This window comes from Carica papaya, chromosome 1 (genome assembly GCF_054855325.1).
Source record: "Carica papaya isolate Zhongbai chromosome 1, ASM5485532v1, whole genome shotgun sequence".
NCBI lineage: Eukaryota > Viridiplantae > Streptophyta > Magnoliopsida > Brassicales > Caricaceae > Carica > Carica papaya.
The window spans coordinates 2,719,049-2,738,587 of record NC_142309.1 but is presented as its reverse complement, the minus strand read 5'-3'; the positions used below and the strand labels follow the sequence as shown (position 1 = coordinate 2,738,587).

The following is a 19,539-nucleotide window of genomic DNA, read 5'->3' as shown; positions in this document are numbered from 1 at the left end:
ATGTGAGACAAACGAATATGATACACCAATACTAATCAAAACATGTGCAAGGTGATTACAGATAATGTACGTATCTTGTATCACGTCCGGGTTGGCTTCAGCATTCTGCTGAGTGAGGTTGTAAACTTTGTCCTGAATAGGAGGTCTGGCTTGATTCTGATTTGGTGAACTCTCTCGCGTAGTGTTGGACACTCCCACATATACGGTAGGTATTATTGCAACGATAGTAGGGTCGGTCCCAAAGATTCTTGCCACAGTGCTGGCAAGTCCTATCCGTCCTGTTACCGGAGCCTAAGGAGGAGCCTGAGTCATTGACCTCTAGGCCTCTTGTTCTGCTGAACTAGTACAGTGGGTGCTGGTCGGTGAGAAACCGAGGGGTTTGAAATTTTTCACTGTTGGAGGGAAGATACGAAGGTTCCTCCTCTCTACTAGTTGTGCCTTGACCAGGATGGTTGAGTAGATGCTGAGTTCAAATACATACAACTGCTGTCTGATCTCAAGATGGAGACCTCATTCAAACTTTCTTGCCTTCCTGCCCTCATCCATCTTACTTTCAGAGGAATACCTTCCCAACTCTAGGAACTTTCGAGTATACTCTGACACAGTCATATCACCCTAGAGTAGGTGTTCAAACTCCATTTCTTTCAAATGTCGAATGTGCTCTGGGAGGTACTCTATATTGAAGGTCATCGGGAACTATTACCAAATGACTGGAATGGGCAGGGTGGTCTGCTTGAGTTGCCACCAACGACCTGCCTCTCCCACGAGCATGTAGGTGGTAAGTACAACTTTCTGTTCAGGAACCACCGTAAGGGTCGCGAAAGTCTTTTCTGTCTCAGCTAATACTCGGCCTTTTCAAAAGAGGGTGCCCCTGCAAAAATAGATGAATTTAGTCTTTTAAACCTTTCAATATAGTCTGGGTCCATCATGGGTGAAACTGGGTCCCGTAGAAGAGGGACTGGATTGTGCTGTGCAGAGACTGGGTGGCCCTGTAGCTGTGCCAGATGATACGATGGAGGAACAGGGTTGTACCGGGGTGGCTCCGGACCTTCCCGCTGCAAGGGGGGCTCAAATTGTGGCAACGAGGGAAAGTCAAACAATTCCCTCCTTTCCTCCCGAGCCTATTAGGTAGAGATAAGTCTCTCCAATATCTCAAAGAGTCGATCAACATTCTCTCGAAACAAACCATCCCGGACTGCCCGGTTTAGTGGGTGTCTTTCTCTCCTCATATCCTTGTACCTGCATTTCATAAGAAATAGTTGAGCGATAGTTTGTATTTGATGTTTTTTAATCTTTGTGTAAGGAATGATTCTAAAGAATGCTGCTCTGATACCAACTGTAAAGACCCGGAACCTTAAAGAAAATGAATTTATATTTTAAATGAAGAAGCGAATAATAATGTTAGGGTTTACATTCTTTACACAGTAAATTGAAATGCCCAACAGGATTATGAGAATATTTCTTCTACGTTATTCATTAAAAGATAAATGATAATTAAAAAAAACAAATGAATAAATATTTTAGGGGTAACTTTCACTAGCATTTGAAGAGAGTTCGAGAGGTGAACTACTCACAACCCTCTTATTGATCGAGATCTGAATCTTGATTTTCTTGATCTGAAATAATTAATGAAATGGTGAGTTACACTAACCCATTAAAAATATTACACTAATAACTGATATGGAAAATCGAAGATTGGTAAAAATTAGAAAATAATTAACGGAACCCTTACTTTAAGTAAATACATTTAACTTTAAAAATTTTTATTCGGTACTTACCGTTGTAGTTTTTTCCCAAAATCAACCTATGAAAATAATTAACTAAATGACATTTTAATTTTATGCATAGGATCAACAATCCTTCATTTTTAGCCTACTTATTGGGACCTTTAGGAGTTCTTAGGGATATCCCTCTATTCATGGACTCAGTGTCAAAATTTGATAATTAACTCGGCCATCTCCATACCCCGTTCGGTGATGGGCGCCAAAAATATCATCGACTCGATATCCCATCTGGTATGAGGATGAACCATATCTCCTAAAACTTTTTTGGTATGGGACTTCTCAGCCCTGTCTGACTGAAGTAATGTTTACAGTAAGATTTTGTATGTCTCAGGTCCATTCACCCTTTCTCAGGATGCCAAGTAAGTTTTCATTTATTTATATTTTCATCATCCAAACAACCACTAAAGCATACCAATGTCTCATTTCATATTCATTGATCAATTTAAACGACACTTAAGCGAGCGATATAGTTTATTATAACTAATAACTGAGTAACCAGATAATCAAATGAACAATGCAGGAGGAATCAAATAAACTAAATAATCGAGAGGATCATAGAAACTATCAATTTAAACATACACAATATAATAGTAAGAAAATTAGACAATACAGGAAAATAAACAGGGAATCAGAACAAATATGAACTAATTGCTTCCAACTCTACTAGTGACCTGAAATATTTTTAAGGTTTTTTTAATTTTTTACAAAACACACAATTATTGATTATTAATTCTCAATTTACCGTAACTGAGAATTGAGTGAGAAATTTTTACCCGAATCGGTATTTCGAAACGTCGTGCTATCTAATGCACCTCCTAACGGGTCCCGAATTTCTTGAATTTTTCCTGCGGGAATGCAAAATACTCGTTACATACCTAAAAATACTTCAAAAATTCAAAATTGATGTTGAAAACTCTTTCCGGCAAATTTTAGGGTTCCGACACGGCGGCGACGCCGTGCTCCGGCGCTGACTCTACCGCCCAGGATGGCGGTTTGCCTCAATCTGGCCGATTTTGGTCGGTTTTAGCCAGTTTTGGCCGGTTTTATACGTATCCGTGCGGAAAAACATGTTAGGAGCCCTCGGTTGACCAGAAAATCACAAAAAATCAAACCTACCTGCAAGGGGTCTCCAAGTGCGGCGACTCTGCTGATTCTCTTTCGCGGCTAGGGTTTCTTTTTTGTCTAACTTGCACAGAAAAGGACAGTGAATACAATGGTTAAAAAATTATGTGAAACTGAAAACGGAAAGTGGTTCATCGGAGGGGTTTTAAGGTTTCGGCCACAGTAGTTTCGCCGGATTTTGCCCGCAGTTTCCGGTTTACTCGTCGTCCATTTTGCTCCGAAATGACCACAGGAAGACCCAAAATCGAATTCCGAGCAGGTAGGGAAGAATTTTACTTTTTTTGGCAGTCGGTGGTGGCTCCGGTGCGGCAGCGGCCAAGGGTCGGTCTCTTTCTCCGACAACTGATCCTTTTTCTCTAGCGAGGGCAAGTGCGGCTAGAGTTAGGATTCTCCTGCGACGCAATATTTAAATACCTATCCCGCATCGCTTTGGGCCGTTCGATCGTTGCATGTTTAGGCCGATTGCTTAAATGAATCTGGGCCGTTCATCGCGATTGATCTTGTCCATCCGATGTCAGCATGTTTTGCCACACAGCGTGCTCTGGTTCGCCGTGGCTGCTGACTGTGCCGTTCTAAGTTACTGAATTTTTTTTTTTTATATTTTAACTCCTTATTTTTAATTTTTCTTTCAAAAACACCTCCAAACTCAAAATTTCACCTTTCTTCCCCAAAATTGCTTTCAATTTCGTCCTTTACTTATTTTTCTCAAAAAATTTAATAAAATTAAATTTAAATAATATTTTTAATTATTTATATATACTTTATAAATAAGAAAATTTATCTCGGGCCAAATTTCGGGCCCGATATTACACATCTGCTTGATCTAACTTCAAATTTTGTCTCATTTGGGAAATGTCCATCATCTTACAGGAAGTTTCTTATGAGTCTAAATGCAAGATCTATCCCTAAGACATTATTTGAAGCTTTAAACTTTAAGGAATGGAAAAATGTTATGAATGTTGAAATGTAGATACTTGAATCAAATACGGAAGTAGTAGACTTACTTAAGGGAAAAAGATTAGTTGGGTGCAAGTAGATATATATTATCAAGTACAAGCCCAACGGAACCGTAGAGAGGTAGAAGGCAAGATTAGTGGCCAAAGTATACTTCACCCTTTGTTGATTCGTTGGATAAGATCTCTTTTCTGATATCTCATCAGGCTAAGTCCCATGATCGTCATATGGATATTTCTTTGCTTGTTTTATGTGGAGCTTCACCAATTATGGTCTATTGAGTTGTTTATTTTGTTTGTTTGCTCTATTCTCTTTTAATGTGTTTTTCTTTTTCTTTTTTTATTTTTGAGGACAACTAAACATCACTTAGGTACTTTATTTCTCTTTCTTTCTAATAATATTTCTTGATCTATAGGCCAAAAGAATCCTAAATCATGATGTTTGAGATAGAAATTTTGACGGTTGTATCTACACTAAAAATAAAAAATTTTCCTTTTGGCAGTCAAGTTGATTGCTATGAAATATCTGCAGATGCTATTTTAACATTTCCTCTGCACCAGCATGCTTAGTTTTATATAATGTTCTCTTGTGCAGGAAGCTTTATTGTGGACAGATTGGTTATCAACCGGTGGTTAAAGTATCTCCCAGGGTAGCACATTCTACAGAGCCACTTTCTTTAAGTATGCAACATTTTCTAGAAGAACATGTGTTTGATGGATACTAGCCTTGTCTATAACGTAGTTTAGAGTTGTAGTACCAGGATAGTAAGGCCTTTGGTGGGGCCTTGTGATTTTCTTCTTCCCTTTTTTGTCATTCCTTTTTTTTTTTTGGCTTCTGCTCTTTGTTTTCATAATTACTTTGCCTGCTAAATTTAAATTTATTGTCTTTTAGTTAAATAGAATACAATTATTTTTTTGAAAAAAATTAACATTTCGTACCGTTTCTTTTATTTTCTTTTCTGTTTTTAGCTTTCTAATTTTTTTTTTCTTTACAAGACCATTTTGGATCCCTTTTCCTCTTAGGAAGACCATGTAGTCATAGTTTTTTGTTTTCTTTCTTTTGTCAAACTTACAGTTTTTTTTCATTTTGAAATTAATCACTTCTTCTTTTCTGTTTTTATTATTTTTATATTTTTTATTTTATGAATAAATGAAATTACCAATTTATTTAGGATCAATCGTTAATTTAATCTTGTTGATGAAAGGATGTCAGCTTAGTTTAGTTTTTATAATTTAAATACTTAACTACTTCGTTTTTCAGCGAACACTATGTTTTCGAAAGTTGAAATAATGGTTTCCAATTCCTTGATGCAGATCTTGCAAGACCTGTACCAGACCCTGGGCTAACTACCCCTGTTCTCTCTGGAAGGAAGAGAAGATCTCCTGATTCACACTCAAATAATCTCCACCAAGGTACATCTATGAGTGAAATGATTGTAAATGCAGGAACCTTTTGCTGCATTTGACACCTGGAAGGGGTTTGAACAATATTGATTTCTGCTGATCCTGATCTGATCCAAACAGGATTCGATGGGAAGATGCAGCACGATTCTCAAGTGCAAGTAGAACATGCAGGAACAGAATCCTGTTCAACTGGTTCGGGGAAGCATGAGAAGGAACAGGTTTGCAAAAGAGATCCTATTTAGAATATAATTTTTGGAATTTCATGGGTATTTGGCTTAGTTTACTTTCTGATCAAAGAGAGTTTGTAAGCCCTTTGAAGAGCTTCAAATTTTGTGATATGCTCGATGTAATGATGCCATATTAGCTAAGTAGTTCATCTGCTGATAGTTTATTTGAAACCTGGTGGAGGTAGCTTGTCTTGGAGAGTTTATGAGCTTCCTAAAATAAGTTGATGTTTACCAAATAACCTTCAGGTTTGAATTTTACTAGATTCAAACAATTGTCATTACCTTCTTCTAATTTTATTTGAATTAATAATAAAAAAATATACAAGCAAATATTACCAAAATTTTAAAAGCTTAAAACACACTAGTTTAAGTAAGTGATAATCTCAAGCGCTCTACAGCTTGTAAGCTCCTTTTTTTTTAGTGAATCCCAACAAGCTGATTTAGTATAAACTTCAGTTTTAAGTTCCCAAAGGACTCTACTTCCTTGAACCCTTTTTCTAGCTCTTACTTCTATTCTTTTGTAAACCTATACATTCCAAAATCCTTTGTGCATGTCAGTTTCTGTTTTGTAACCTGGTTTAGTGAAAACTTACAATTCTTCTTAGGTATCTTGCTCCAGCAGCAACATTCTCCTTGTATATCCATTTAACTTCTTGTGGGAATCCCATATGTTCAAGGATTATGATTGATATTCAATGGCAGAAAATCATTATAAAAATCTGTCAGAAGCCTTATTCATGGCTGTCTGATCTGAGAAAAAGAGGAGAAGAGAGAAAGAAACAGAGAGAGATTTTTAAGGTAAAATATTCTGATGATCTTTGTTGGATGATTCTCGAATTACAAATCGAGCCTATTTATAGACTTGCTGAAATTAAAAGATAACGTTGAGGGAGGCGGGATTTGCTCGGCCATTTCAGTTGTAGGCGGCGGCAATGGGATCTCGCGGTAATGTACAGGCGGTGGCTGCGGGATGATGGTAATGGTTAGGGTTGAAACTCTAAGCCTAATTTGCACATGCAAAAACATTATTTTGCTCCTTCCTGTGAATTTTCCTTTTTACTCTCAAATGGTATCCTGACAATACCTACCCTTTAACATCAACCTCATTCTAAGGGTTGAGTTGTGAAAATTTTTTCTTCGAGAGTCCCTTCTGTAACAATCTTCTCCAAGACCATTACCATTTTACTTCAGCAACGGTGTCCTGGTAAATATTGGTTTACCCACTTGTAGCAAGCAGTTGTTGCTCTTCTAGATTCCGTCTCTTTTCTCACCGCTTGGGATGATTGTTCATAATTTTTTGTTTTAGATCTTTCCAAAATTGGATAACTTTGCTAGTAAAATATGAAATTCGAGACACTTACATCATAAATTGTCCCTAGAGCAAGACTTGTTCAAATGTTTGATTGAGCGAGCGTAGGTTAAGCAGTTTTACTATTGATTGCAGTTCTGCTTTGAGCACGTTGATAAAATTGGAAATGAAAAATCTCTTGAAAAGAGTGAGATTGTCGGCATTCATTAATGCACGCAATTGTTCAAAACGTTCTTGATATTTCAGGACTGTTCCTATGACACTTGTTAAATTCTTCAATAAAATATTTTCGAGAGACGTCCTCAAATCTTTGATAGAGTTACTCCACAAAAAAATTCTATTCGAGTCCTTCCACTTTTGCTAATCATCTCTGGTACCAAACATCTGTTGCGTCCCCCAAGTACAGTGAAGTCACCTCCACCCTTTTGTTCTTCCGGTGTTCCGTACACCAAAAAATATTTATCTCATCTTTGAATCCAAGCATGGGGATTAAGTCCATCGAAAAGTGGAATCCCACCTTAGGCAGGCTGGGCAATTGACCAAAGAGAAGTGAACTGGTTCGATTCATGGTGAAGTTGGGGGTCTAACTTGATTCAGAAAATGGGCCAGTTTGGTCTGGACTGGTTCCGTTCTGCCTGGTTCAGTCTGTACTCCTCTACTCATATTTCCTTGAAATCATTAGCTCACAAAGGTAATTTCCCAAAGGCATTGAGCATCAACTCTAGGTCAAACATTTCTTAGATAATTGATTCTGATGTTTCTAGCCATATGACGGATTCTTATCATCTGTTTACCACTTATTTCACTTTGTCATGAAAATTTGAAAGTCAAGTTGCAGATGGTTTGCTTTCTTCGGTCATTAGAAGATGGAGTATTTGAATGTCAAACTCGTTAATCTTAAAATTCATTCTTCATATTCCAAAATTATTGTGCAAATTATTCCTAAGTTGAGAGACGCGATCATGGAAGAGATGCAAGCCTTGGGAAAAATGCAACCTAGGAGGTGAAAATGTCGCCTAAAGGTAAAAATTCTGTTGGCTACAGATGGGCATTTACAATTAAGTACGAAGCTGATGGGATTACCAAACAATATAACGTTCGACTGATTGTGAAGGATTTACTAAGCTCATGGAGTTGATTACACAATTTGCACCGGTTGCAAAACTAAACTAAGTTAATTCTTCTTTGGCAGTCAATGTAGTTTGACTACTTAAGCAGTTGGACATTAAGAATGTATTTCCTAATGGCAACTTAGAAGAAAAGGTGTACATGATAATGCCATAAGGTAGAATACAGGAAGAGATTAGGTCTGTAAATTGATGAAATCTTCATACGGGCTCAAAGAGTCGACAAGAGCATGGTTTCATTGGTTTACTAAAATGCTAAAAAGACAAGGATATGGACAAGGTCAATATGATCACACTATCTTCTTCTGGCAGTCTAAAAGTAGGAGAAAAATAATCCTAATTGTTTACGTAGACGACATAATTCTGCCAGGTGATGATACAGAAGACATTGAGAGGTTAAAGAAAATTTTGGCCACTGAATTTGAAGACAAGGACTGAGGACTAATACAAAATTTCTTAAAAATAAAGGTTGTCAAATCAAATAAAGGGATAAGTATTTATCAGCAAAATTATGTATATAATCTCTTGACTGAAACTGGCATGCTGGACATAAACCAAGCGATCACCGATTAGGATACAGAAGAAAATGGAAGAAGCCAAAAAACCAGCTGAAATAGGAAGTATAAGAGATAGTTGGCGAACTAATCTACTTATCACACACTCAACCAGATATTGCCTTTGCAATCAGTGTGGTTACTCAACACATGTACTCGGCAACAGAAACTCGCTTAGATATTGTTTACAAGATTCTCAGATATCTCAAAGACTCTCTAGGAAAGAACTTATTGCTCAAGAAGAGTAAAAGCAAGAGAATAGAAGTGTTTACAAATGTGTATTGGGTAGGTTTGACAGAAGATAGAAGGTTTACTTCTGGATATTGTAGGTTTGTATGGGGGAACTTGGTCACATTAAAGAGTAAAAAAAACAATGTAGTGGCGAGAAGCATTGCTGAAGCAGAATTTAGAGCAGTGGCAGAGGACTACTGCTAAAAAACTTTTGTAGAAGTTGCAAGTAAAAGCCAAGTTATCTATCAAACTCTACTATGACAACAAAATCCGCCAACAGTATCTCACTCAACCATGTACAACATGACAGAACCAAAAATATGGAAGTAGATCAATATTTTATTGAAGAAAAAATAGAATAAGTTGGTATCTGCATGATGCATGTGCTTACCAAGAGCAAATTACAGACATTCTCATCAAAACAGTTTTCTTCACATGTTGGATATGATCTATATCTACAATCTAACTTGAGGAGGTGTGTGGGAATTTCATACGTTAAGAAATTATTATTGACATTTAGTGGTAGAAATCCTTAATACTATAAGATTGTGATTGACATTTAATAGCAGAAGATTAGCAATTGATTCCACTGATTACTTAGGTGTATACTTTGTAATTAATTAGGTATAGTCAATGCCTTGATTACTTTGGTAGCCTTTTGTATTATAGAATGGGAAAAAGTTGTACAGTTCTGCAATAAGAACAAAATTATAGATTTCAGTTCTGTTTTCACTTCTTGCTAATACTTACTATCATATCCTCATTTTGTGGTGCTGGCAGCCTAACGATATCGTCAAGAACCAGTCACATGATCAAGAGAGGATTAATCATCTGTTGCAAGCAAGAAAGGAGCTCCAGTCGCAGTTGAGTACATTAGACTATATGCACTAGTTACTCATTACTGTTTAGTTAAGAAGTCATAGGCCATCTAACAAGGTGCACCCTGGGCTATGGCTGTCGACATTATATGGTAGTTGTAAGGTCATTGCATAGCATAGTATGAAGATCTATCTACAAAAAGTTCTTCAGTTGATGACAATTAGCTTTCAAAAATCATATGCATGTCATCTTGTGGTGCACTCTCTGGATATTATAACTTGTACTTCTTTTGACGGTTCTGCTATGGTGCCTCAGAATCATTACGTCTCTAGGTAATTTTCTAACATTTAGTAGTAATTCAGTAACTCTACGAATTATCACATAATATTATTAAGTTATTATTATATAAAACTACTGAACTACCACAAAATCAGAAAGTTATCACTATGAAATGATATCTCCAAGGTATCATAGGTTTTTTGCTTTATCATTGAACTTGTCAAATGCACACTTTACATGTTAAATTTATCAAACACAATTTGTTGTTGAAGTTACCACCCAATGTTAAATGATCATTGGTCAAAGGTATCTTTTGACCCAAGTTGGAATTCCAGAAAAGACCAAGAAGTATACATTCTTTTTAAATGATTATTATATAGAGCTATTGAATCACTATGTACCGCAGGGAATCATGCCTAGAAGTATCATAAATTTTTTCGATTATTGCACACATTCTGAAAATTTTATTAAGACTGTTAAATTCATTAAATGTATCTCAAAAACCTTTTTTCTTTTAATAAACACGAGGATAAACTAAAAACATGGTACCATAACTTCTTATAATATCTAATTTCACTTTAGATTCTTTCTGATTCCTTTCTTATGTTCTATAGGATATTGGGATGGGAGAGGCAGGAGCCAGAGCTTAACTTGAAGGTAAAAATTAAAAGCATGACACGCATAATTTTTAGAGAGAAACATTTGGCTCTGTGATTTTGCTTCATCAAGAGCCAAAAACTTGCTGCCTGCGTTGAACTCCAAGGAATGTACTTCATCTACTAATTTTTGTCATCTAAGTTTGTGACTAAAACTCTCTGGTTTTCATTTCAGGTGCAGCAACTTCGTCACGAACTAGAGGAAGTTCGAAGACTATATGAGACTTTGATGGCTGAATCAGAAGCCATGGTCAGTGTCAAGGAGGAGAGGGGCCTGTAAATGGGGTGTAAGTAGTGATATATTTTATAGGTATAGATCAGGAAGGTGCCATTTAAAGATTTAGATAGTCAATGAAGTCTTTCGGAATAGATATAGAACAAACAGGGAAAGAGAATACCACCAGTGTTATATCATAGCCAATGAGGTGAAAAACCCAAGTGTTTATAGGTCATAGAAGTCATAGTTTGTTTTCTTGGATGAATGTAATTAACAGGAAAAAGGATTTGGATGAAAGTGCCTTTGGATCAGTATGGCATTTCGTAATTTTCTAAAGGAGGGGTATATATATATAGCTCAAGGATAAAGGTATATTTTCCCATCCATAGCTGCAGAAAAGGAGCATCTTTTTAATGCATAAGTTCCCTTCTAATGTAGAAAAAAGAATAGTGGTTAATAAAAATTTATATGTTTTAATAATTAATTATTACTTCTATATTAATAATAATATAATTAGTTTTTAATTAAAAAATAATATAAATAAATTCTTATTGAATATACACTTAGTATAAACTATCTAATTTAATTAATAAATAATGCCAATTTTACATTTTCATTTGTAACTTTTGCACTCTTTGATTTTGTTTTATATATATATATATATATATGCATATGATAAGTTTTGATAACTTAATACTGGAGAGTAATTTTTTATTGGTCCAATTTAGACAAATTGTATGTGTAAGAATAAAACTTAAAAGAATCAAATACTGAATAAAATAAATTATAATTTACTCAAATTTTAGTCGCTAGATATAAATAATTTAAAATTACGTATTTCACAGAAAAAAAAAAATCTAATAATAATAATAACAACAACGCAATTCAATTTATTTGAAATTTAATTACCCAATTAAATTATTTTAAATTGCTGCACGGGCAGTGCAGTTTAAACCATTGGGTGTTCTTGAAGCTTCAAAATTTATCCACAATCATCACCGCTTCACTCTGTCTCTGTTTCTCCCAGCAATTTTCTCTCGGCAGGTACGTAATTGATTTGGTTTCCTTTACCTTTTGTTTGGTTGCCGAGAAACCGATTCTTGCTGAATTTTCAGATTCCCGTTGCTGCAATTAATACTCTGTTTTTCTCTAGTTTTAAAAGATTATTAGCTCAGAATCCATTTTCTACTCCGTTTTTTTCTTTACAATCACGGTTTTGTTTGGAAAATTTGTGGATCGGTGCACAAAATATAATATGAATATTATACAACATAGGCATGCAAATGATTGATCACTATCAAGATCAAGCGATAATTACCACCAGAAGCTTAGAAAGATTACACATATAATATGAATATTATACATAATATGTATATGTTTAGAAAGATTGATTCCTTAAATATTGAGACAGAAGATTGAGGAACTTTTCAACAATTACTTACTTAGGTATCCCCTCGTAGAAAGTAGGAAATTAGGGTGTTCTCTGAGGAGTTCTTTTGTGCCCTTCTACCTTTACTTTTTCCCTATATATTCTTTTTTATCAAAATAAAATCAACAAGATGCAAAGATTTTGTTCTTCTTTGATAGGATTTCGTAATAGGAAGAGAAACCACTGTACCATATGCACTTGGTATAGTATATATTCATCCTGCTATAATGATTGGTTTATCCAAGTTTATTTTGTTTAATGTGTAATTTGATTATTTGGGAGTGGAATTGTGTTTTTACAAGCTGTGTACGTGTTTAAGTGTTATGCTAATACTATTGGAGAAAGAAACAATCCTACCCGAGTCATTTAGGAAAATGAGGATGATACCTCAGAAATGATCGGGATAGCTCGGTCGGTCGATCAGAAGACTGAAAATCCTAGTGTCACCAGTTCAAAATCTGGTTCCTGACATAAGTTATCAATTGGGTTTCAGCAGATAAAATATGGGTGCTGGTCAAAAGATTGGTCATGCAGCTTACCAGGGTCCAAGTGTATTGAAAGAGATTGTTTATGGGCTAACTCTTGGGCTTGCTGCTGGAGGCCTTTGGAAAATTCATCATTGGAAGGTGCAAAAGCAAAGAAAAGAATTCTATCGTCTTCTTGACGAAGGTGTCATTAGTGTCGTTAGGGAAGATGAGTAGTACTTTCTTCTCATCTTATGCCAACTTCTGTTGTTTATCAATATGTATGTATGTACATAAGATTATATAAACACACAAAAATACATCCAGACATTTTCTAGATGGTTGCGTACCTCGAAGCTCTTTGATGCTTGTATCGAACTGAAATACATGCAGACATTTTTCTAGATGATTGCATAAGTCGAAGCTCTTCAATGCGTAGTGTCCTGGGATCGACTTGAAGGTTTGTTTAGTCCTAGTTGTATGAATGCAAAAGATGTCATTGTAGAAGTCTACTTGCCTGAAGCAGTGTAAGGCAGGTGTTTACATTTTGATCATATGAAGGCAATTTCCATCTACCCTCAACTCTCTCAGTTATTAAGAGTTAACTTTTAACTTAGTGTTTGGATGTATGTATCTTTTGAGTGCTTATAGAACTTTCAATATTTAGAATCATAGGTGTCCTGTTATGAAAAAATTATATGTATAAACTATTCAGAAAAAATTGGTTGGTGTAAACTATACTAACTAATAGCTTTTATAATATCTTATTATATTATCTTATTATAATTTTATTTCTGACATTTAACGTTATTATAATTCAATGTGTTTTTTTTTTTTTTTTTTTTTTTTCATATTAAATGACTAATTTATTTACCTTAAGCTGTTATCTCTTGGTGCTTAGAGACCCAGGTTTAACATAGAGAAATGATTTCCAAGGGTAATAATTTTATATAAAAGGCCAACCTGAAGTGTCACAGAAAGAAAAAAAAAAAGCAATAAGACGAAACCTTATGGGATTGCAACTATAATAAAAAGCATGATTCTTGCAATATTATTAAACTGTGTAAATATCATAACATCAGTGACAACAAACCCTAATTGTTCTCTTAAATATAGGATAATGACTGGACTGAGATTTAGGGTTAGATTTAGTAAAGACCTGTGACGTGTAGAAGATGTAGCTGTTGTACAACAGTCACACTGAAATTAAAGTGAATCTTTATGTAAGTAGGTCCCCAGCAACCACCACCATTTATAATTGGGAGAGACTGGGAGATCTGTGGACCAACTTGTACTTATGACAAGAAGGTGGAAAGCAAAATTGTGGGTCCTAAAATTCAAACCATCTTTAAATGAGTTGAGAAGAAACAAAAAAGAGAAAACAGAACAATTTAGCTGTACCTTCTTCGCTGTCTCCCGCATTTATGCTGAGATTTGATGTTGCTGTTTCTGGCCGATCGATTGGAGAAATTATCGGGTAGTCCAGAAACAAGGCCGAGATGATGCACCTCCCAGTTTTGATTGGATCACCTCAGCTTTTTGTTAGGACATAATACTAAATTTTTTGTCAGATTATCACCATAATTTTCTGATCGGAACTGAGATGACCCAATAAATATTAATGGTGAACCATGTTAAAGGTAGTCTGGAACCGCTTAATAATTTTCTGATATATCATGTAACAACAGAACACTGCAGCCTGCAAAAGATTCAACTAAAATCAGAAGCCACTGACAAATTATGGGGATCATCTTTTTGGATTTACAACTTCTGAACTTAACTCTTTCCTTGATCATTGTTCGTAAGAGCTGTGTGTACTATAGGACTCTGACGAAGTGTAGGAAGCTTCGACTTTTGTTGCTGGATTTGACACTAAACTGTTCGAACTATTAGACCTTATGGAACTTGGCGGTTGTTCTAGCACAGGGGCATTCAGAAAAGGAGGTTGACTTGGCATAGGGATCTCATAATCTCGGTCAGTTAGCATCAAGATTACTTCTTTCATGGATGGTCTTAGAGAAACAGTAGCTTGCGTACATAGAAGTCCAATTAGCAGCACATGACATGCTTCTTCCTCAGAAAACTCGGGTCTCAGACGAGGGTCAATGGCTTCGGCTAGTCTATTTGATCTGTGAAGTTTCCAAACCTGAGGTAGAAGACAGAAAAAGAGAACGTAAAAATTTCAAAATTGAACCAACATAGAACAAGATCTTTACATTGTCAGATAAATTTATAATGTAAATGCCTTTAGAAGGGAGCGAATTGTGTCTTACTGTTTGTAGCAGGGGACTTGAGTACTCTGCAAAGGTACTGTTCCTCCTACCACTGACAATCTCAAGAACCAGAATCCCAAAACTATATACATCTGCTTTCTCCGTGAGTTGTCCCCTAATGAGATACTCAGGAGCCATGTACCCACTGCACCATCAAATAATGTGGAAATGAATCTTTTGAATTTCTGGTTTTCAATATAGCTAAAAATGCCTTTTGAGGAAGCATGAAAAACTTGTTAGTATTTCAGAACAAACTCATCATTCAATAGAAAAGCAGTACTCGTTACGATTTATAAAGCTGTTACATTGCATTTGAATCATTTTCAACCCATTCCTAATTCGAAGTTTTATATTAGTCTTAATATGCGTAGCTCAAACATAATATATTGTGTCCAAGTTATCCCTATCTTATCTTAAATTATTTGATGGTGGGAATTAAATTCTATCTTAAGTCAAAGTTAAACTTTTACCATCAAGGAAAGAAATTTCAAAAGTCAAGGAATTCAAAGTGAAGGCGAGAATAACTCAAGCATCACAAATTATTTTCTAATTGTACAAACTAACACTAACATAAGAATTATTAGTAGAAATTGACTAAAAATTTAATAGTACTTGAACTAGACAAAATCTTATTACATACAAATTCTGGATGGACTTATGTTAATACCTGAATTGGCACATTTGTGGAGTTATTCTAGCTCAAAATAAACATTAAATAAAGATTGTTACTTACAGTGTTCCTGCAACTCCAGTGCTGAGATGAGTCTTGTCAGCAGCAAAACACCGAGCCAGTCCAAAATCAGCAATCTTTGGATTAAAATCCTCATCAAGAAGTACGTTACTGCTCTTTATGTCTCTATGAATAATTCTTACATGACAGCCTCCATGAAGATATGCAAGTCCCTTTGCCGTCCCAGTTATGATATTAAGCCTCTGCCTCCAAGTTAGAAGCCTTGTTTTGTTCTCATCTGCACAGTAGAGAAGATTTATCACCATAATATTTGGAATCACGGACAATAATTCTAGTCTCTCCCCTCCATTCTCACCATTTAGGCACATCGATTTGAACTTTATAAAATGTCTTTTAAGTTTCAGAACAGATTCAGGGTTCTGATATAAAAGTTTTTATTCAGGGCCAGAGTAGAACATTCAGGGTAGATTGAAATGGACCAGAAGATGTTGGATTTAACCATTTCAATTCGGAGATGGGATTGAACAGGTTTTGGCAGAGGTCAAATAAAGGTAACCGAGTAAAATTACATTGTGGTCTTTTATGATTTCTCGTGAACACCATAAATCTTAACAGAAGATTCAAATTGAAAATTCGGGCAGTATAAAATGTATTCTGAAAATTGACCAAACTCTTACCAAAAATGAATTGATCTAGGCTCTTGTTTTGCACATACTCGTAGACCAGGAGACTTTCAGGGCCTTCAATGCTGCAACCAAGAAGCTGCACAAGGTTCTTGTGATGAATTCCACTTATCAAATTCACCTCATTGAAAAACTCATCAACCCATTGCCTGGTGTTGAAAATCAACCTCTTGACAGCCACAGTTTTCCCATTTGGAAGAATCCCCATGAACACCGATCCAGCACCTCCTTGCCCTACTTTCCTTGAAGCACTGAAATAATCTGTTGCCTTTTCCAAGGTTTCATACTTGAACTTTAGATTTGACTTGTGAAAGCTGGTTGAAACCAGCCCAAGATTGTTGTTTTCTGGGCAATTAAAGAGAACGATAACACTTTCAAAAAAATGGGAAAAAAAAGGAAAGGGCCAATGTATGATTAAATCCAGACAAACAGAAATCATTAGAAACTGCTAAGAGGATTTGTTGATGAGGTTATTATGAAATTTATCATAAATTAAACTGAAGTCAGCCGGTTGCCAGGAAGCATAGACTCATAGGCCAACTATCGTAGCACGAGTTTGCAAATATTTTCTCTTGAATTTTCTAACTATGTAGATAGATTTTATTTCACCAAACTGAAAAATTACTTAGTCCAAATGTACAGAAAATCTCGGCATTTCGAAGAGCAGAGAAGACCACTATACCGGTATACAAATACTGACTGATTACTTACTCTTGATAAGCAAAAGGTAAAAGCTAGATGTAATACTATCACGGCTAAAAATTGTACCTTTTCTTATCTTTGATATTTTTGCATAACCAGCATAAGCTCCAAAGAGAGACAGCATCAAGAATGCAACTATTGCCAATACAATTGCTATGATGAACCCTTTACCACACAACCCTGAAGGGGAAAACATAACAAAAATGAAATTCAACTAAAATAAGAAAAGGCAACATTGATGTGCATTTCAAGATTTTGTTTCTTATTTTCTTGGTTTTGGGTGAGTTCTAATTCAAAGTTTCTTGGCAGATTCCAAAATTTCTTGGCGAATTGAATTCTATTTCAACATTTGCTTGGCAATTTTCAAAATTCAATATCAAACTTACCATGGCCTTCCCCGTTTTTTCCCTCATCATTATAGAACTTGTAAGTTGAGTACCTCACGTAACAGCCGACAATCATGGCTCTCCCTTCCTTCTTCGACCCACAACCTCTCAGCACCATGGCAGCTTTCTGCAAACACTCTCTGCAACCACCACTGTTCACTACACTCTCCCAACACTGAGCCAACGCGTAAACTCCATCCACACCGACCGCCCCAAAACCATCAGCCCTCTGTCCGGCTATTCCACTCGCATTCCCAATCGCGTGCCCCACACTCCTCACAAACGCCGATCGCTCCGCTTCGCTGAGCACCACTGGCGCCTCTTCACGGCTGCAATTGAAGGTATCCGTCTGCGGAGACACCGATTCGTTGTAGAATCTGTACGTGTCATAACGGAGAAAGCAGCCGTCGAGGAAGATGCGAGCGGAAACGGAGGGGAGGCAGCGAGGGAGTCTGGTGCGGGAGGCAGCGAAACAAAGGAGGCAATCGGTTTGCGACAGATCGTGGTGGCACTGAGCCAAGCCGTAAATCGTCGGGGTTCCAGTGGAGTTGGCGCCGGAGCGCCGGCGTATGACGAGCTGGTGAGTGGCAAAGTGGTGAGTCGTGATGGCTTGCGAGAGATTCTCCATTTCTTTGACGAACGTCGGGATATAGTTCGCCACCGGCGGCCGCGTGAGATTGCCGCAGAAGAGGCCGGATTCTGAGATTCTAGGATCGGCAAAAGAGACGGAGAAAACCAAGAAGACGACTGATAAAAGAAGCGCAGATGATCTCCGACATTGAATCTCTGGTTTTAAACAATGCATGGAGTTTGCAAAAGAATTCGAGAGCTGTCCTGTTTCTCAGTGCCGCGAAGGTGTGAAGCAATGGAGGAAGGAAATGGAAGTGGAGAAGTTGCAGAGAGAAGCAAGAAGAGAAGGAGAAAATGGAGGAAGAGAAAGATGTGAAAGGAATGTTGATGAAATAGCTGAAAATATTTGACTTGTGGTGGTTCTTGATGTTCTTGGTGGGTGGTAGGCCCTGCCGCCATGGCGGTGGATTTTAGTTCAAAGTTCTTGTTTGGAGCTACCCTGGCTTCTGGAAGTCTTTTTGATTATACAACGATTAGTTTTTTAATTTCAATTAAAAATAAAAATAAAAAAGTTAAATAATTAAAATATGAATAAAATAAATGTTTAAAAATACTAAAAACAATATCTTTTATTTTTAAACCCTCGTGTTATTATAATTAAAAAAACTTAATTATAAAAAATATTTTTTAATTCAAAAACATAATAATTTAATTATTTAATTTTATAATATATTAATAAATTGGGTATTTTATAAATTAAAGTTGTAAGTATCATACCCAAATGAGAAAGTTCATTCTCTTTTTTTGTATCGACATTAATTTTTAAAAAAGTAAATTCAAAGAATTCTGAGTTGAGACATGTGTGTGAAATCGACGTGAAAGCTAGAAGTCGGATAAAGCTAATTAATGTCTCGCCAGATAAAGCTACACCTATATAATATATACACACACACACATATATGTATAACACGTGCGTGTCATATTTGTATATTCTAAAAAAATAAATGTAATTAATTTTCTGTTGTAAATTTTTTAAAAAAAAATTACATTTTAAAATAAATAAAAAATTTCAATAACCAAATTATAAAACACATTGATATATATGAATAGTTAAATCATACCAAATTTCAAATATTAATTTATATAAATTATTTAACTTAACTAATTAAAAAAAAAATTTCAGAACATACACACTAATCAACTTTTTACTATTGGTCATAGCAATTTTTATTTAAGATAACATTATTATAAATTTGAACTTATAATATATAATTTTATTACTTATACGTTCTTTATTTTAGTTTATATAAAATTATTTTTTTACTGTTTCTGTAATAAGAAATTTTATATTTTTAATTAAATCAAATTTAAATTCACAAATTAAATTTTTAGAAAAATAAAATGATTTTTTATTTCATAATTAACTCCAGCATCGACAGCATGGATTATTATTAGTATACACACCTGGCTCCATTTGCATAATTATTAGGCCGTCCTTTCCGATGGAGTTGTCTTTGGGTTATCGTGTGATCACAAAAGTACGAAGGAAAAAAAAAAGGCCAAGTAAAATTTTACCATCACTCTTGTGGTTGCTTGTGTGTGTATATATATATATATATATATATTTGTAGTTGCTTGCGTGTGTATATACATATATAT

General features: G+C 35.6%; 3 protein-coding genes and 1 long non-coding RNA gene across 21 annotated transcripts in view; 3 read left to right on the top strand and 1 right to left on the bottom strand.

Annotated features, from left to right (window-relative positions):
• The window catches only part of LOC110810186 (protein MICRORCHIDIA 6), a 47,949-nt gene extending 36,885 nt beyond the window's left edge, over positions 1–11,064 (top strand). For all 6 annotated transcript variants that reach the window (XM_022036267.2, XM_088214021.1, XM_088214032.1 and 3 more), the window contains 6 exons: positions 4,455–4,540; positions 5,174–5,272; positions 5,384–5,481; positions 9,492–9,574; positions 10,424–10,466; positions 10,641–11,064. In XM_022036267.2, the coding sequence (XP_021891959.1) occupies positions 4,455–4,540; positions 5,174–5,272; positions 5,384–5,481; positions 9,492–9,574; positions 10,424–10,466; positions 10,641–10,745 (514 nt within the window). In that variant the 3' untranslated portion in view covers positions 10,746–11,064. The remainder of the gene's footprint in view (positions 1–4,454; positions 4,541–5,173; positions 5,273–5,383; positions 5,482–9,491; positions 9,575–10,423; positions 10,467–10,640) is intronic.
• On the bottom strand, positions 161–18,382 carry CRK42 (cysteine-rich RLK (RECEPTOR-like protein kinase) 42). Of its 11 annotated transcripts, XR_015817231.1 has the most exons (11): positions 17,311–18,382; positions 16,991–17,104; positions 16,217–16,567; positions 15,582–15,816; positions 14,849–14,993; positions 13,735–14,721; positions 13,450–13,538; positions 12,926–13,092; positions 11,592–11,831; positions 1,532–1,616; positions 161–1,239 (listed from the first exon to the last, which is right to left on the bottom strand). XR_015817231.1 is itself a non-coding variant. In XM_088214056.1 (7 exons), the coding sequence occupies exons 1-6, from the start codon at positions 18,113–18,115 to the stop codon at positions 14,368–14,370; spliced, it is 2,004 nt and encodes a 667-aa protein (XP_088070182.1). In that variant the 5' UTR covers positions 18,116–18,382; the 3' UTR covers positions 13,599–14,274; positions 14,357–14,367. The 11 variants fall into 11 exon arrangements, 2 of the variants coding, with proteins under 2 accessions (XP_088070182.1, XP_088070163.1); XR_015817233.1 differs by lacking the exon at positions 11,592–11,831; XR_015817230.1 differs by lacking the exons at positions 161–1,239; positions 1,532–1,616 and having other exon boundaries at positions 11,473–11,831.
• On the top strand, positions 11,590–12,979 carry LOC110810222 (Cytochrome c oxidase subunit Vc family protein). Of its 3 annotated transcripts, none has more exons than XM_022036314.2 (2): positions 11,590–11,726; positions 12,605–12,979. In XM_022036314.2, the coding sequence occupies exon 2, from the start codon at positions 12,615–12,617 to the stop codon at positions 12,810–12,812; it is 198 nt and encodes a 65-aa protein (XP_021892006.1). In that variant the 5' UTR covers positions 11,590–11,726; positions 12,605–12,614; the 3' UTR covers positions 12,813–12,979. The 3 variants fall into 3 exon arrangements, with proteins under 3 accessions (XP_021892006.1, XP_021892004.1, XP_021892005.1); XM_022036312.2 differs by having other exon boundaries at positions 11,601–11,726; positions 12,608–12,979; XM_022036313.2 differs by having other exon boundaries at positions 11,620–11,726; positions 12,431–12,979.
• LOC148269088 (uncharacterized) lies at positions 15,984–17,580 on the top strand. Its single transcript, XR_015817241.1, has 2 exons — positions 15,984–16,090; positions 17,234–17,580. It is a non-coding gene; the product is annotated as an uncharacterized LOC148269088 (long non-coding RNA).
• Positions 18,383–19,539: the final 1,157 nt, after the last annotated feature.